The sequence below is a fragment of the Simochromis diagramma genome, unplaced genomic scaffold (assembly GCF_900408965.1).
Source record: "Simochromis diagramma unplaced genomic scaffold, fSimDia1.1 OVJJ01000343.1, whole genome shotgun sequence".
In the NCBI taxonomy this organism is placed as follows: domain Eukaryota; kingdom Metazoa; phylum Chordata; class Actinopteri; order Cichliformes; family Cichlidae; genus Simochromis; species Simochromis diagramma.
The window spans coordinates 9097639-9113612 of record NW_024386831.1 but is presented as its reverse complement, the minus strand read 5'-3'; the positions used below and the strand labels follow the sequence as shown (position 1 = coordinate 9113612).

The following is a 15974-nucleotide window of genomic DNA, read 5'->3' as shown; positions in this document are numbered from 1 at the left end:
GCGCGCCAAGTTATCTGTGATTCAACTTTAATAGGATATTGAACGGAGCCAGCATTTAGGGAGCAGAGCCGTATTTCACTTTATTGACAATCAAATGCACACAACTTTCTCATTAGCATGCATTAAGAAAACAGAGAATTAATCTTGACAACACCATCGGATAACATGACGACAGTTACATGCTTGTTTAAGCAAACACGCCTAAGAGTGACTTGGTGATGGCGAGGTGAAAATATCGGTAAAAGCAGCTTGACAGACATTATACTGGACAAAAAGCTACTACTGTGCCAACTGAAGGAGAAGCATAAATTAAGAAAAAAGGGACGAGCACAGGCAGCGATGTTTCATTTATATTTAGAAAACACGCTATCCACAATATCATCTTCAATGTTTCAAGACCTGAGTGCATCATGGCTTCCCCCTCTGTCATTTTGGATAAAATCACGCGTTTCCGCCTGAACGCCACTTCAAAGATTTGTAGTGCATAAATCTAGTGTCTCTGTCGTGCTGGGGAAAAAAAAAAAAAAGAGGTCGAGATGTTTCAACATTTACTTGACTTACAAATCATCAAAGCTACCAGACAATGTGAATTAAATATCCATCATCGCGTTCTTTAAAATTACACGGAAGCAGATGCATAAATATACAGTAACAGCTATTTAAATGCTACGTTGAAATGATACTAGAAATCGCCATTGGCATGACTCTCTCCTTTTTAAACAGGCTTATTTCACTGTAATGCATTTGCTCTGACACTTGCAATCCAAAAAGCAACGCTTGGATGACAAAACGAGTGGTGGCAATTCAAACTGGCTGTGCTAAATCAGATGACATTTCACCACACCTGAAGGTCAAGTGTTTTGTCAGCAGAGGACAGACCCAGATGATAAAGCTGCCAACATCAGGTGAAAGATTTGATGTCGTCATATTACCAAAACAGGGGCGTGAAAGTATTGTGTTTAAGAAGAAATCCTGGCTGGGTGACGGCTGCTTTTTCTGCACTGAGGGAAAAAGAAGGGGATGCTCAAGGTACATACTAATGTGCAGCATGTACTACAAATGGAGAAAATGTTTGAATGACTGTATTTTTGCCCTTTGCAGTCACAATTTCTTTTACATTAAATTGGCAATGCCTTGTTTTTATATTGAAACTTGCAATTTAATTGTAATTTAAGTGTCATTACAAGTTAATAGCCGGTGCCTGAATTGATCATATTAAGGACATCCCCTTGCTTTGATTTCATACACATATATAACTGATAATAGCTATAAAAGAAGTGTTTTTAGAGAATGGTTTTTGACTACCAGCCCTCAATATTTGAAACTTTGTCCATGTTTAAAACAGGCATCAACCACTGCAACAGTAACTGTAATTTTATATATAAATAAGGACACATAACTATCTTCACAAAATGTACCCAATGAAAATGTACTGCTCTAGTTAGCTTAAAACCATAGAAATCTTGGGTGTTGTTTGATTAACATTCTGTCAGTATGCTGGTGCATGCATTATAAACAACTGGATAAAGGCAAAGAAAACAAAGTGATAAAAGCCGTATCTTTTCTGTTACAGCATACATAAACAATGTAAACAACATCTATCATGGCCTTACATATATTACGGTTGAGCAGCTAGGAACCAGCTCGAGTTCCCAAGTGTAAGTGACAGCTGAACTGTGTTGAAAATCTCAGTTCAATTTTTAAAAACATATCCTTCTTTCATCTCCTCTTAAAAGTTTTGAATAAGGACTTCCAGGAACTGTGAAAAAGCTTCTCCTGTCAGTGTGTGAAGGTAACGCCAGCTCAGCCGGCTACAGTGCAGACCTGTCAACAGTGAGTTGTCAGCAAAACCAACAGCTTTTCCATTATGATATTCAGCAAATATGGTTGTATAGTGCTACATCCGAAGGTTGTGAGCACAGAAGTTGACTGATTGGTTCATAAAAGATGAGCTTGTGAGGATCTGAACAGCAATTATGGTGTTTTAGTTGATCATATTCATCCAGAAATAAATTTGGTTTAAATGTGTTGTTTATACATAATGTGCACTGGTTCACTTCATAGAACATATTTGCAGGCAGATAATTCCCACTTGGCTCTGTAGCCAACTGGACAACCAGGGTACAGATGAATTCTTCTCATCTCTGGATATTATGAATCGAGTGGCTCTGTTCTGGCTGCCTAAGCTGTGTCTACAGCAGTGCAGTTGCTCTTGAAAAGGTGATATTGGTGGAAATTTTTTAATCCTTCCCTCCAAGCTGCAGCCTATAAAACTGCATAAAGACTTAACAAGGGTCCCTCCACAGCAAATTGCCTCAAAGATGGCCACCAGGAGCTATTGGCATTAGGAAGCATTAGCTTGAATAATTCAGCATTTTCTATCAGAGCATACTGTTCTATAGGCAGGGCGTACATTATTAAGCAATATACAATGTAAGGAACCGATATTAAACCGAGGTTAAAAAATGCATTTAGTGCTTTTGCTGGAAAGCCGGCCCCGAAGCCGTTTGACTAATCATTGCTCGTGTCTCCTGAGAGGAAACAACAAGGTATGCCAAAAATCATCATACAGGAAGGGCTGCTCAGGTGGTGCACAAAACAAACTCAGATTCTGACAAAATATCACACCTGTCATAACACCTTAGCGTTTATGTACTAGACTTCTAACCTTGTTTGCATTAACTGTAGGAAACAGTAACGAGGGAAACTGAGTGCAGAATAAAAAAGAAAGCAAAAGGATATTAATAAGCATGCTTGTTGGGAAAACATTGCATATGTGGACGTAAATTCTAAAAAGCAGCAAGGGGCACAGCCAAGTGTGTGACATTAGACATAATTCAGAATAAGGGCCAAGTGTCCAGCCAAGCGGACAGACAAGGCCCTCATGTTCAGACTGTGCCAGGGGTAAATATTCGGTATGACATTTGTGCTGCGTGCGATTTCCATCGGCTGAATTGTAGCCGACTGACATTTTCATCCAAGTAACGCTGGCCACGATTTCTCCACTTCTGTCTATTTAAAATATCAGACAGAATGGGACTGCACACATCGAGACCACCTAACAGTAGAAGTAGCAATGCAACGACAGCCTTAGAAACAGCCGCAGTTTTCATTTAGTATTCAAAGATTTCATCTAATTCACTTTTTAGTTTTCCTCCCTTGTTTCATTGAAGGTTTATTTTGAAAATACATCCGTTTTACTTCATTTTGAAGTCAGGATGGCTTCAAATAGTAAAACAGTTATTAAATTATATTAAAACGTAGGTTTGCCATATCTATGCACAATCATTTGACAGTGAAATGGAAACTTTAAATAGTTTTCAGTAAAAACTGAATTGCATTTCTGGTTGAAATACCATCTACACTTTAGTATTAACATTAAATCAATGCACCAGTGTGCATTATTTCATATATTCTGCTAGACATCCATGGTATACTATACAGAAAGTCACTGCAGCTGTTTTCTGTCTTGTATTTCCCCTCCTAAAATCTTTTAAGACCTCATTACTGGGGGAGTGGGGATGCATTTAAAATATGTTATGTTAGTCTTTCAGTTTAAATTACAATCCACAAATGGCTGCCAGAAGGCATGCTCTTATGTTAAATACAAATGTTGGTCCATACTAAAATTATCCCACAAAAATAAATTCTTTGAAACCTTTAATTTGGTAGCTCAAGCCCATGATCTCAAGTAATATCAGTCCTATGAGACATTTTTTTCCAATGTTGTTAGGATGAGGCTTTAAAAGAACAAAGAGAAAACCAAGATGCTTTTGTCTTGTTTATTTTACCACCACTGTAGCATTGCAGTTTTCATAAAACCAATGTTTTCTTTTTCAGAACTCTACGTTACTTTCTACTGATTAAAATAATGCAAGTGTATAAAACAGAATTACTTTGTAAGGTGTCTCTGTTTTTTTGTCTACCTGCATGTGCTATCTCTCTCAAAGTAATTAAATCTTAGGGGGGATGAAGAAGCACCAACCCATTATGTGGTGGCCTAAAAGCAAGCTTGGTTAATTTTTCAGAGGAATTTCCACTAATGTATTCAGAGCCTAGGAAACATGACAAAATAAAAGGCTCACATTGGCAGCTAGGAAGACAAGTGTAGATTTAAAGTGTCTCGGCCAAAGACTTTCATAATCATACTTATCTTCACAGTGAATGCCATTCATCATTACTGCAAAGTATTTTAAAAAGCCTTATTATGACACATGTGCAAAAATACTTCATTAAACTTTACTCAAGAAAATGCATACTTAAATAACTGATTAACTTTTTCCGAAATCACTGCTTAATGAGGGTTCTTTAAAAAAAAAAAAAAAAAAAAAAACCCAGAGGAACAGCAGCAGCAGTACTGAGGGTAGTGCTGTGGTTAAGCTGTATGGGTAAGTCTATGGGTATTTGGACAGTGACACAATGTTTGTAATTTTACCTCTGTACACTACAACAATCAATCAAGATGCAATTCAAGTGCAGACTCCCAGGTTTAATTCGAGGGTTTCAACAAAAGTATTGCATCAACTGTTTAGGAATTAGAGCTACTTTTATACACAGTCAACATTTTCAGAGTCTCTAAAGTAATTGGAAATTTTTGGCGAGGCCTGTACTCACATTATTCCATGACAAAATAAGTAGACAAAGAGCAGGAGTTTAAGTGTTGAACTTTTGGTAGCTGGATCTCCAAAAAGCGATGTTGATGCAAATAAAGGAAGCATTATCAGGCTGGAAAACAAAAAAACCCCAAACAAACAAACAAAAACACTAGTGCCATAAGCGTTAATCTCGTTAAAATGACGTTAACGCCATACCCGCATTAACGGGGCAAACCCCAGTTAGCGAGTTCGCACGGAACGCACGGGGCTAATCCATTAATGAGCTAACCGCGCTAACACGTTGACACCGTGCAGCCCCACGCACTGGACAATCCATGCTAACTCGCTAACGGAAATTTGCCGCGTTAATGCAGTTATGGCGTTAACGTCATTTTAACGAGAATAACGCTGACAGCACTAACAAAAACTAAAAAAAAACCAAAAAAAAAAAAACCACTTGTTCAGATCAGCAGTCTGTAAATTCTTAAAGCAAGTAATGCACTAACCAGGTCTGCAAAAACCAAACCTGAAGGACCATATACTGCAACTAAAGTGAATGATCACAGAATTGTTTCCAAGGTTAAGAAAAAAAACCCTTTTACAATATCTAGTCAAGTCCAGGACACTCTTGAGGTAGGTGTCAAGGTCTACATGATTTAAATACAGCAGGTTTACAACAAGGTGCAAACCTCTGGTTACGCTGAAGAACACAAAGGCCAGAATAGATGATGTCAGAAAACATCTAAAAACAGCCTGGACATTTCAGGGGAAAAATTCTTTGAGTGGGTGAAATCAGAATCAACTTCTAGCCGATTTAAAAAAAAAAAAATTTAATTAATTAAAAAAGTATGGAGAAGGAAAGGCAGTGTTATGGTCTAACGCATACCTCACTGTCAAACATGGTAGAGGCTGTGTTATGGCATCGGTATGTATGGCTTCCAGTTTAATTGGGCCACTAGTGTTTATTGACTGCTGACAGAAGCAGCACACTCTCTTGTCATGTTCAGACAAATGCTATAAAACTAATCTGACAGACCCAAAGCATACCACAAAATCAACCCAAGAGCGAAAGTCTGCATTTGAATCATATCTCGAGTAACTGATTTAAAACCACTGTGGTGCTGTACTGAGGAAAAACTACACAAATTGTGGCATTTTTTCAAAAGTCTATGGTGCAAACCGTGTTCATATTGCAGAAGAGCTGCAAGAGAAACTTTTTAAATTGGTAATGTGGACATACCCAACTTGAAAATATCACACCTGCTAATATGGAGAACATCTGCGATATGAAAATTGGGTAGACAGAAAAAGATTTTGCTTAGATGCTCCATCACCTGCACAACGTGTAAACACATGGTTTATTTTTCAAGAAAAAGACTTCCATTTAATCTGGTGGAGCCTGAGGAGCGATACCCGTTTTAAGACCTGTTTGTAGGGGGGGGAAAGTCCTATAGCTGTATGAAAAATATGCATTTTGGCTTTCAGATATGTCTGTAAATTTTATATTGCTTTATCAAAACGCTCTTTCCTCCTCATCTCAGCTCAGCTCTAGCCGTGAGTCATCTTATATTGCTCGATAATTTCAGCGCCCTTTAGGGGAAAGGTAGACAGTGTATATTGATTGATTTGGGTTGGATATTTGCTAAAACAAACAGATATCTTGTTCCAAAGATCAGATTCTTCACTAACTCTGGCAGCATTAACAAATGCAGCTGAGACTGGGCCCAAAACACAAGCACAAGATAATTAGTCACACCAGGCTTGGAGTAGGAAGGGCAGGGAAGCAATCTGACTGAAGGATGTATTGATCCTCTAGAGAGGGAGGGGCACCCAGTCAGGAGTCATGATCAATCTTGCAAGCCAACTCTCTCAATCTGTGATGAGACCTGTGTGTGTTTGTGTGGGGAAGTATTCCATCTACACTATACACCCTTTGGTACACATGTTTGTGTGTGGGTGCCTGCGTGCATGCGTGTGTTGTGTGCAGCCACATTAACACTACCAACAGCTCAGTGTTATGACTTGTCAGAAAGAGACAAATGTCTGTGTGAGTAAAAGACTCCCAGGGGTTAGAGAAAGGGGGTTTAGCTGTACCACAACATCGGAAGCCTTTATCGTCGAGTTAAAAGCCACCGCCATCCCTGAGCCGCAGATTCTCCTCATCACGCCGAGCGCTCTAAACCGAGGCACAGTTAGAGGTTTTAAAACCAGCTCAGGGAGCGATGGAAAAGGTAAATCTTCCCAAATATAAACAGTTTGCATATTGGTGTTATCCATTGGCTGGTCACAGGTGGGTTTAATCTGATTAGACAGTGGTGATGCATATCAGGAGGAGCAACAGACCAAATGCACTGTAATTCATCTTCCTCTGATACACTGGAGGAGGAGGAGGAAGAGGAGGAGAAGGTGGGGAAGGAGTGCAGTGGCACTGAATTGGGTTGCAAAAGCAGCAGTCCTCCCTTTAGCCTCGAAAAAACATGCGATCAGTTTTTTGTTTTTTTTTTCCCTCCTGCATTTTGCAAGAAGAGTAAAAGATGATAAAAAAAGACAAGAAAAGAGTTGTTTGTTTATGGGTGGTGGAGGGTGTAATAACGCTCACCGCTGGCCTCTAGGGTTGAATCCGATATCAGACAGCATGTTAAGCTGCAGGGACTCCCACAGCAGTGGAACTGTAGATGGCTAATTGACAGGCTGTTGAAGACGAAGCCAGTCCAGATAGCCAGTCACTTTCACGCTCCCACACTCCTCGCTCTCCACCAGGAGGGAAGACGGCAGGCTGGGGGAGAAGAGTGTGTGTGTGTGTCTGTGTGTGTGTGCTGTTACACTTTGGAGCCACTAGGGAAGCGGATGTCACTCCCACAGTTATCTGCACATATACACAGATTTTCACACGAGCGCAAACACACACACACACACACACACACACACACACACACACACACGTATATATAAGTGAGAATGAAATCCTGTAACTGAGGTTTTGCGGGGCTCAAAGACAACGCCAAAGGTCGGGGATGTATTTCTTGTTGTAACATGGAATGTCACACTCATGCAAGGGCTCAGGAGACACATTTTACACATCAGGCCCAAGTAGGAGATTGTGGAGACTGCGCATGGCTTCAGCATATCAGAAAAATGTAAAAACTTGTTTTGAAAGCCGGCTCTATGTGAATCCACGCCAGCTACATATAAAACTCTAAGTCTAGGTGTATGCCAGTTCTGTAGCTTGTTACCATCGAGACTTAAATTTGTTTCCCTATTTACGCTCTCACTATAATTTTTCATTGCCTCCCATCTTTCTCTCATGACCCACACAGGAGCAGTACAGTTATTGAGATCAACTCCCAATTATGTCTCTTTTGTGCCATTTTCTACATTATATTGATTTACATTAATGCGGCTTCGGATTTTGTTCTACTATGAAGGATATGACGGGGGAAGGGGGTGAAAATCATCTGTGGCTTACACCATTACACATTCAATTATCTATAAAACACACAATGGAGGCTTCAGTCAGTGAAATGACAAATTGCAGGCGGAGAGCTCTTCAGTGTTGTCCCCGTTAACCCAGGTTTTTATAGATCACCTCGCATGCCACCCTATAGCCGTTTAGTTATCTCCATGAATATATGCAGAAGGGATCTGTCCTTGCTGAGAGCAAAATCTGATAATGCAGCAGCAAACACAGCTGAGAGTCAGAGCAAACCAATTCAGAGCTCTGTTTAAAAAAAGCCAAAGGGCTCGCTGCTCATCTGTGCGACAGCACCACACAATAGATGAACAATTATTCAGAGTTAGACTGGAAGAAAAATATTAATCTATTTATTCATGGCTTGTTGAATCAGCTTTATCTTCTGTGATTAATCCAAGTCAATAATGTAATCTTTAATTATAAAGAATGGCCTTATTACCTACGTCAAATAATCACGCCGGTCCACGATGCTGGAAAGAGGAAAACAAATTTCTCTGCTACGTGATTATGTATTTTTCTGCCATGAATTAGAGCAGCCAGACCTTTTTTTTTTTTCCTGGCCTTGAGACTCACATTTATTTGACTCTTTCATCAGTGAATGCACAGAGGGCAAGTCATGATTTCTGAAATAAACAAACTTAAAAACAGAGAGAAAAATATTGATATATTTTTGAGATTTTAGTGTTTTTGCAGAAACAGTGTCAGTCACTAAATTTACCATGCATGGCTATTTAGATTTGGGATTTTATAGTAATTCAAATAAAAAAATTAAAAGATATAATAAAGATTCTGAGAGAAAAATAAAAGGAAAACTGGAAACCGGAGGTCTATTACACAGAACACGGTCTGGTTACAGAAAAGCTCAAATGTCAGAAAATGTCACAATTATTTTTCATCATACAATTTTCCCAAGAGTCCCGCATCCATGAAGCTTTTATCAAAATATAACATCTGGAGCTCCCAGAATGATCAATCAAAAGAAAATACATTTCGATCCTGAAGCAAGTCCCTAAGAGAGGAAGAATAATGACCGGTTTGTGCAGGACTCTAGTTTTTTTGAACATGCTTGCATGTGATTAATAGCACATCACCTGTAATAATGGCCTTCTTGCTGCATGCAATTTCTAGTTAGAAATATACACATGCACAAATAAAAACAGAGGCACGCATGCATGTAAATGAGCTTCACTGGCATTGTCCTGTTTTGCGTTCTGCCCACCAGTCTGATCCCACAACTCCCAGTCCTTCCTCTCTTTGCACTCCCAGTGCAGATTCCCACCAGGACTCAGAGTAAGTGATTTTTCATGCGTGGCAGCAGCAAGTAGTCTGTAACAAATCTAACTGACAGCCCCTGAAAATGCAGATCACATAGTTGACAGAGAGGAAACAGCAGCTTAGGGAACTTCCAACAGGATCCTAATCTGTGATGAAGTCACCCAGTGTCCAAAGAGAGCTACAGGACGTTTCATCGACATGGAACAGACATTTCCTGGATGTCAGAATTGTCTGCTAATTAATGTACTCGGAGAGGAGTGAGTGTCAAAGTGTCAGAGGATATTGCCGTCAAACGTGCCAGAAGCACGTTACAAACTTTTAGAGTCGCGATGCTGCTTCAGACTGAATACTGCAAAACTTTTTGGGTACCCTGAGGAGCACAACATTTTCTTTTGCTCGACAGAACAACTGAGAACATTTTCTGGAGGGGAATCCACGCTCATGTCACAGGTAATTTTATGTGTATATGTAAGAGGCTGACTTGCCAACAAAATAAAGAAAAAATAAATACCGTGCTAGAGTGTCGGAGAAATCAAATGAGAAGCAGAGAGACGTCATTATTTCTTCAGCGTAATTTGGCACATCAGACATAATGTAGTGCCATCTCTGTGATGAGACAGAATCTTCAGGTCTCAGAAAGGTGAGCATATCAATGTTCAACATACCCTATTAAGACTTGACATCCCCACTTTATCATCACTAAAGCAATTGCATATTCCTATTCCTGCAGGAGAGATGGGGAAATCCATCTCCTGCAAGGACAGTGCCTTTAATAAATAGTGCACAGAACACAGGCACAAACTCTCCCTCTTTCACCTGATCCTCTCTCTCTTTCCATCTCTCTCTCTCTCACACACACACAGACACACACACACACTTTCCCTCTCATGGAAATTGTTTCATTCCTTTTAGTCAATCTGGCTAATGCAAAAATCATGTATGTCAGTCTTTAAATATTTAATCTTAACAGCAGCGAGATTGAAATACAACGTCGAAGAAGCATTACTCCTTCCTTCCCTCCTGAAAGGTACAAGAGCCCAGCGAGAGGGAGAGCGAGAGAGAGGCAGGCAGCTGCTCTGCAATGTCAGGAAGAGAGAGTGGAAGCGACAGGGAGAGATGGAAAAGAGAGGAAGAAGAGACTCGGCTATTTTTGATGGCAATTTTGTTGCCATGCACTCTCAGCTAGTAGGGTTGGAGGCAGCACTAAAGCGCAGTTTGCCTTGGAAAAGTGCACAACCACATACAACAGCTCTCTGTTTTTCTTCTTTGGGAGCAGCCTTTGTTCTTTGACATAATAGATTCTAGTGGAGGCACGGCTGAAGAGAAACACTGTTGCTGCTTAGAACTTAGTGAGAAGAGATACAGCTCGATGACTGAACAAAAGACATGAATCTTGCATGCAGAACTGTACCGTGGGAACCACATGGCCCCAAGAGATGAGTAGAAACACAAAGAGAATTTAAACCGCTCGTCTTAACGAGATCCTACCGCTTTCATCCTTACAGGTAGTTTTGTGTGAACAAGGATATTGTTCACTTACACACTTGTGGCCCCTTTAATGTTTCAAATACTTGTTTAACAAGGTTGCTTTTGCAGGAACAACAACAACAATAAAAGTTTTTTTCTGAAGCCAATAAATCACAACTGAGTGGTGTCACTTTGTAAGAGCGAGCAAAACACAAAACTTTGAGAAACTTTTACACTCACCACAGTGAAGTCCTCGGCTGAGCAGTTCTGTCCACTAAAATTGCAGCTCATGAGCATCTCTTCTAACTGATGTCCTGTCCTGTTGAAAATGTCCTGCATGTCAGGAGCAGGATACATTAAATCAGTGGGTTTGTGCCCGTCCCTGTTTTTGGGGGGCAGACCTGTCAAGTTAGCCAGGTGGTAGATGTCAGCATCGGTGAGCGCTGAGAAGCGAAAGCGGTTTATGTTGCAGATGGTCACAGCGGGGAAAACCATCTCGGGGGTCGCCTCTTCATTCAGAGCTGTGACGTGAGGGTGCTCCAGGTAAGAGATGGCACACTTAGCTGCTTGGTACAGAAAGAGTGCCAGTGAAGTCAAAAAGGCAAGAGCCCAGAGAGTCTGCCGGATGCCCAGCCGACCAGAGACAAAGATATGGTTAATCCCATGAAGGGAGCAGGAGTTAGCAAACCCGGCCAGGTCCTTGGCCGGAGGTGTGCAGCTCTCCTCGATCAGGCTCTCCTTGTCCCCATCCTGCTTGCTTTTCTGCTTCTCATCCTCCTCTGCAAATTTGATTTTGCAAACAAATTCGATAGGCATGGGGGCAGCCAGGTCTGCGTTTTGGTTTTGTTTTTGATGACAGCTATAAGCCCTGGATCACTTCTCTCCCACTTCCTCGCCTTTTGTCGTCGGTGCAGGAAACAACTCCAAAAAGAAAAAGACGGGAGAGAGTTTGTTGCTGCTGCTGTCGCTGCTGCCTGTGCTGTGACTGATAGTGCTGCTGCTGCTTCTGCTGCCACGGCTCCTAGTGACTACAGCGCTGCTGCTGCTGTGCTGCTACTGCTCTGAACGCTTGTCTCACTACTTGATCAGCTCACACAGTCTCGCTTATCAGCAGTAATACAGCTGTCAAAAAAAATAAATAAATAAAAAAAAATACCCTTGCACACAGCCTCAGACCCACAGATGAAAATGCAGCATTTTGAGTCGGGCTAAAATAAGAACAGGGCACTTAATAATTCACGAGGAGGTAACATTGTCATTATTTCCTCCTCACTGGCGCGAGTCGCAACTTCCCCCGGTCATCCCCATGCTTCCCCGCTGACAGACCACCTCCTGCTTAATCCACTTGTTTGGATGGTGCTTTCACTTCTCAACCTGAATAAAGTTGGTGTCAGAGGTTCTCCTGGCAAACATCTGGTGTTTGATGTGAATTGCAGAGGGTCGCGGCATTTTCATGCCACACTGAATAAGGTCTCTAGAGAATGCCTAATTGAAACAATAATGAGCGGTGCAAGCAGTGGAATTGAGCACGAGCTAACCCCTGGCAATCAATCTTGTCTTTGCAACAAAAAAGTAAAAGACTATCGATCGAGCGAATGTGTCTGTCAGAGATTAAGCGAGGCAGTACAACGGTGTTTCCTTATCAGGAACTAATAGTAGCATCACAAGACTCCAGCACGAATTTGAATTAGTGAATGCATCCTGATCTGGACCCCGATGCTGCTAAAGACGTTGAAATCGAGTATCGATCTGCCTCCGTCCCTACCCTTTACAGTGCGTGTCTCAGTGCTGTTAATGGCCCTTTTCCAAGTTGCCAAACAAAATTATGCAAATGGAAGGCAGAAAAGTGAGAGCCCTAATGCATGTTATTCCCCTTTAAATGGAATTAGTCATGCGGGTCACATCACAAGGGGCTGGGACCTCTAGAGAAAAGGCATATTTAAAAGTGAATTCAACCGCTCTAAACACACGTGCCAAGTCAAGTCTGAAAGAGCACCAGAGACCAAAAGGAGCAAATAAGGGGACTTAAAAAAAAAAAAGAAAAAGAAAAATTCCCTGCATTTTCTTAATCAGCTTAAAGAGGTCTTGTGATTCACATAAAATGTGAAAACCAACAGAAGAATCATTTTTGACATAAGATTCTAGAAATAATCAAAATAAAATTGTCTAATCTGTTTGGCTGGTTATAAAAACAATGTTCCTCTTTAGACACTGAAAAAAAAGAGAAGAATTTCCCAATTTTGCCATTTTCTCTCTTTATGTCTTGTTTTGTCATTTCAGATCTTTAGACATTTGTTTTTATTGCAACTGTTTATTGGTGTTGTGTTTTTCGGCTAGATAAACAGATATATGTAGAATATTGCTTTTACTTGATACAAGTTAAGCATCCACGGTTTAGCTATGCCTCTGGCAGGCACAGAGCCCTTCTAACCACAGAGTGTTTTATGTAGTCACTCCCAGAGGATGCTGGGGTTATTTACTGTCTCACAGAGGGAATGAAGGCTCACAGTCCACGCCATGACTAAATACCAAATGTGAATAAAAAACATGCAGACACATCTGGCACATGAAAACCATTCAAGGAGTAGATGGCATTACATTTGTCATGATGTTTGTCAGAGTCAATTACACTCCAAACCCCAGGCCTGCTTTGTGTCTGATGCCCTAAAAATGAGATACAATGGATTAAATGTCACTGACCTTCAAGTTATTTTTGACACTATGAATAATGTCTCATTTTGCAACAACATCAGCGGGGGCTTTTTGTAGGGCATCACGGTCAAGTCATACACAAAGTGCTTTTTCTCTTTTTCAAATACAAGGTACAGTTGAGACAGAAAATGCTTCAAAATGGCTGTTGAAAATCGCTCTTTTTGGTCTGTTTATTGAGAAATGAAAGCAGTTTGCAGAGCTGTAAGATGTGGATACATGATGCCTTCCCTTAGAGAAAAGGCTGACAGCTTTATCATTTTGTCCAAAAAGCTCCATCTATTGGATGTCTCTGTACTCAGTGTTTGCTTTGATGTCAACTGAGTAACAGAGTGAGAAAGGTCCAAATCATCAACTACAGTTTTAAGAAGATTGTTTTGGGCAGTCATTCCAATGATAACCAAAGAAAAAAAAAAAAATTAACTGATTGTATTTGTATATGAAAACTACAAATGTTTAAAGAAACAACATCTGGCATTACACTGAAAACTTTTGCACTTAAAATATGTTTTTATATTTGCTTTAGACTCTCTATTCCAGGTACCGTGGTAGGTGGCCAGCTAAGGATCCAAATCAGGAATACAACGAATTAGGTGTTGGAGAGCATTTACCGCAACAATCAGTGATGGACTCAAAAACGACTGCATTGTTGTAATACCGTTTTGATGATTGTGAAAATTGTGTATCGGAGTTGTTCTTTGCAATTTCCTGTTGTGCGGTTCACTTTTGCAAATGAACAGAACAAATCCACAGATGAAATGACAAAGTTTTCTTATTCCTGACTCACTTGTGTGCTCCCTAAATGGCTACATCCTTTTCTTGTTTATACTCACCCTGTGTATCTCAGGTCCACTCAGGAAAAACCATGGCTTCCATTCTTTGTGTATTATGTATATCAACATGAAGTAAAATGGGCTGAGTTTTATATAAAGACAAGCAGAGAACAGAGCATAGGGAGCTTCGTGGAATGGGTTTCCATGGCCGAGCAACTGCATCCAAGCCTTACATCACCAAGCACAATGCAAAGCGTAAAATGCAATGGTATAAAGCATGCCACTACTGGACTCCAGAGCAATGGAAATGTGTTACCTGGAGTGACAAAAAACGTTCCTCCATCTGCCAAACTGATGGACAAGTTCGGGTGCCTGGAGAGGGGTACTTGTCTTGTCTGTACTTGGCACTGTGCCAAGTGTAAAGTTTGGTGTAGGTGGGATTATGGTGTGAGGCTATTTTTCAGTGAAGTTCCAGTGAAAGAAACTCTTAATGCTTCATCATACCAAGACATTTCGGGCAATTTCATACTCCCAACTTCGGGTAGCAGTTTGGGGATGGCCCCTTCCACTTCTACCGAGACTGCACACCAGTGCACAAAGCAAGGTCCATAAAGACATGGACAAGCATGTTTAGTGTGGAAGAACTTGACTGGCCTGCACAGAGTCCTGACCTCAACCCAAACTGATACAATATGTGGGATAAGTTAGAACCACGACTGCAAGTCAGGCCTTCTCACCCATCATCAGTGTCTGACCATTCTGAAGGAATGGTCAAAAATTCCCATCAACATTCTCCTAAACCTCATGGAAAGCCTTCTTGGTGTGGATCATCAAAGTGCTTACTATTAACTGACACTGACGAGTGATGGACGAATGTCTTTAGAACCGTTTAGAGCATTTCACTCGACGTTAAAGGATATCACTGGCAAACTTTACATAAATGATGAAAGCATTTATTCTGCAGAAAAATGATTCTGACTAATGAGGAAAAAAAATGGTCAATTTTGTAAATCCTGGTCATACAGGATAATTATCTGTGGTATGCTCATTGACAAGCCAATGCACAAGTGGTTTCACATTCACACTGAACTCTTCTCATCACATCATTTTTTTTTCTAACCAAGATGGAAACAGTGATATCACAGTAGCTATGCTCACTTTTATACTGTCTATGCTACTTGGCTTGAAAAGCTCAAGCCAGTGTAAACGGGACATGGTCATGGTCAGAGTCAAAGAGAATTAATCTTGCTTCCAGGGAGAACAGCCAACACTTCCTACTAGATGGCAGTAATTTAATAGATGGATGCAAACAAGCTAAACGGTTTATGACAAAATACTGTTTGAGATGCACGACAAAAGACTGCTTTTGCTTTAGGTTTTAATTAATGTCTGGTTGTAGATTTCACCAGACAAGTAGCACTTTGCTTACACTTCAAACGTGTAGATACACTGTAGGAGCTGTAAAGTTTGGTTGAGAAACCAAACATTTACCTATGGAAAATTCTCCTTGACACATCTGCAAAGCCTAAACCAGCGCCAAATGTGAAGCCATGGTCGTTGTAAAGGTTTTTTTTACCATTCAAGATCGATTATTGCTAAATTGTGGTTTGAACCTCAACTTTCACCGCCTTAAAGCTAAACTACAGGCAATCTACAAGCTCAAAATTTACACTGGATAAGACT

At 40.6% G+C, this 15974-nt stretch overlaps 1 protein-coding gene across 1 annotated transcript in view; it reads right to left on the bottom strand.

Moving 5' to 3' along the window:
- The window catches only part of asic4a (acid-sensing (proton-gated) ion channel family member 4a), a 99768-nt gene extending 86918 nt beyond the window's left edge, over nt 1-12850 (bottom strand). The window contains exon 1 of the mRNA XM_040028249.1: nt 11050-12850. Coding sequence (XP_039884183.1) covers nt 11050-11625 — 576 coding nt within the window. The 5' untranslated portion in view covers nt 11626-12850. The remainder of the gene's footprint in view (nt 1-11049) is intronic.
- Nucleotides 12851-15974: the final 3124 nt, after the last annotated feature.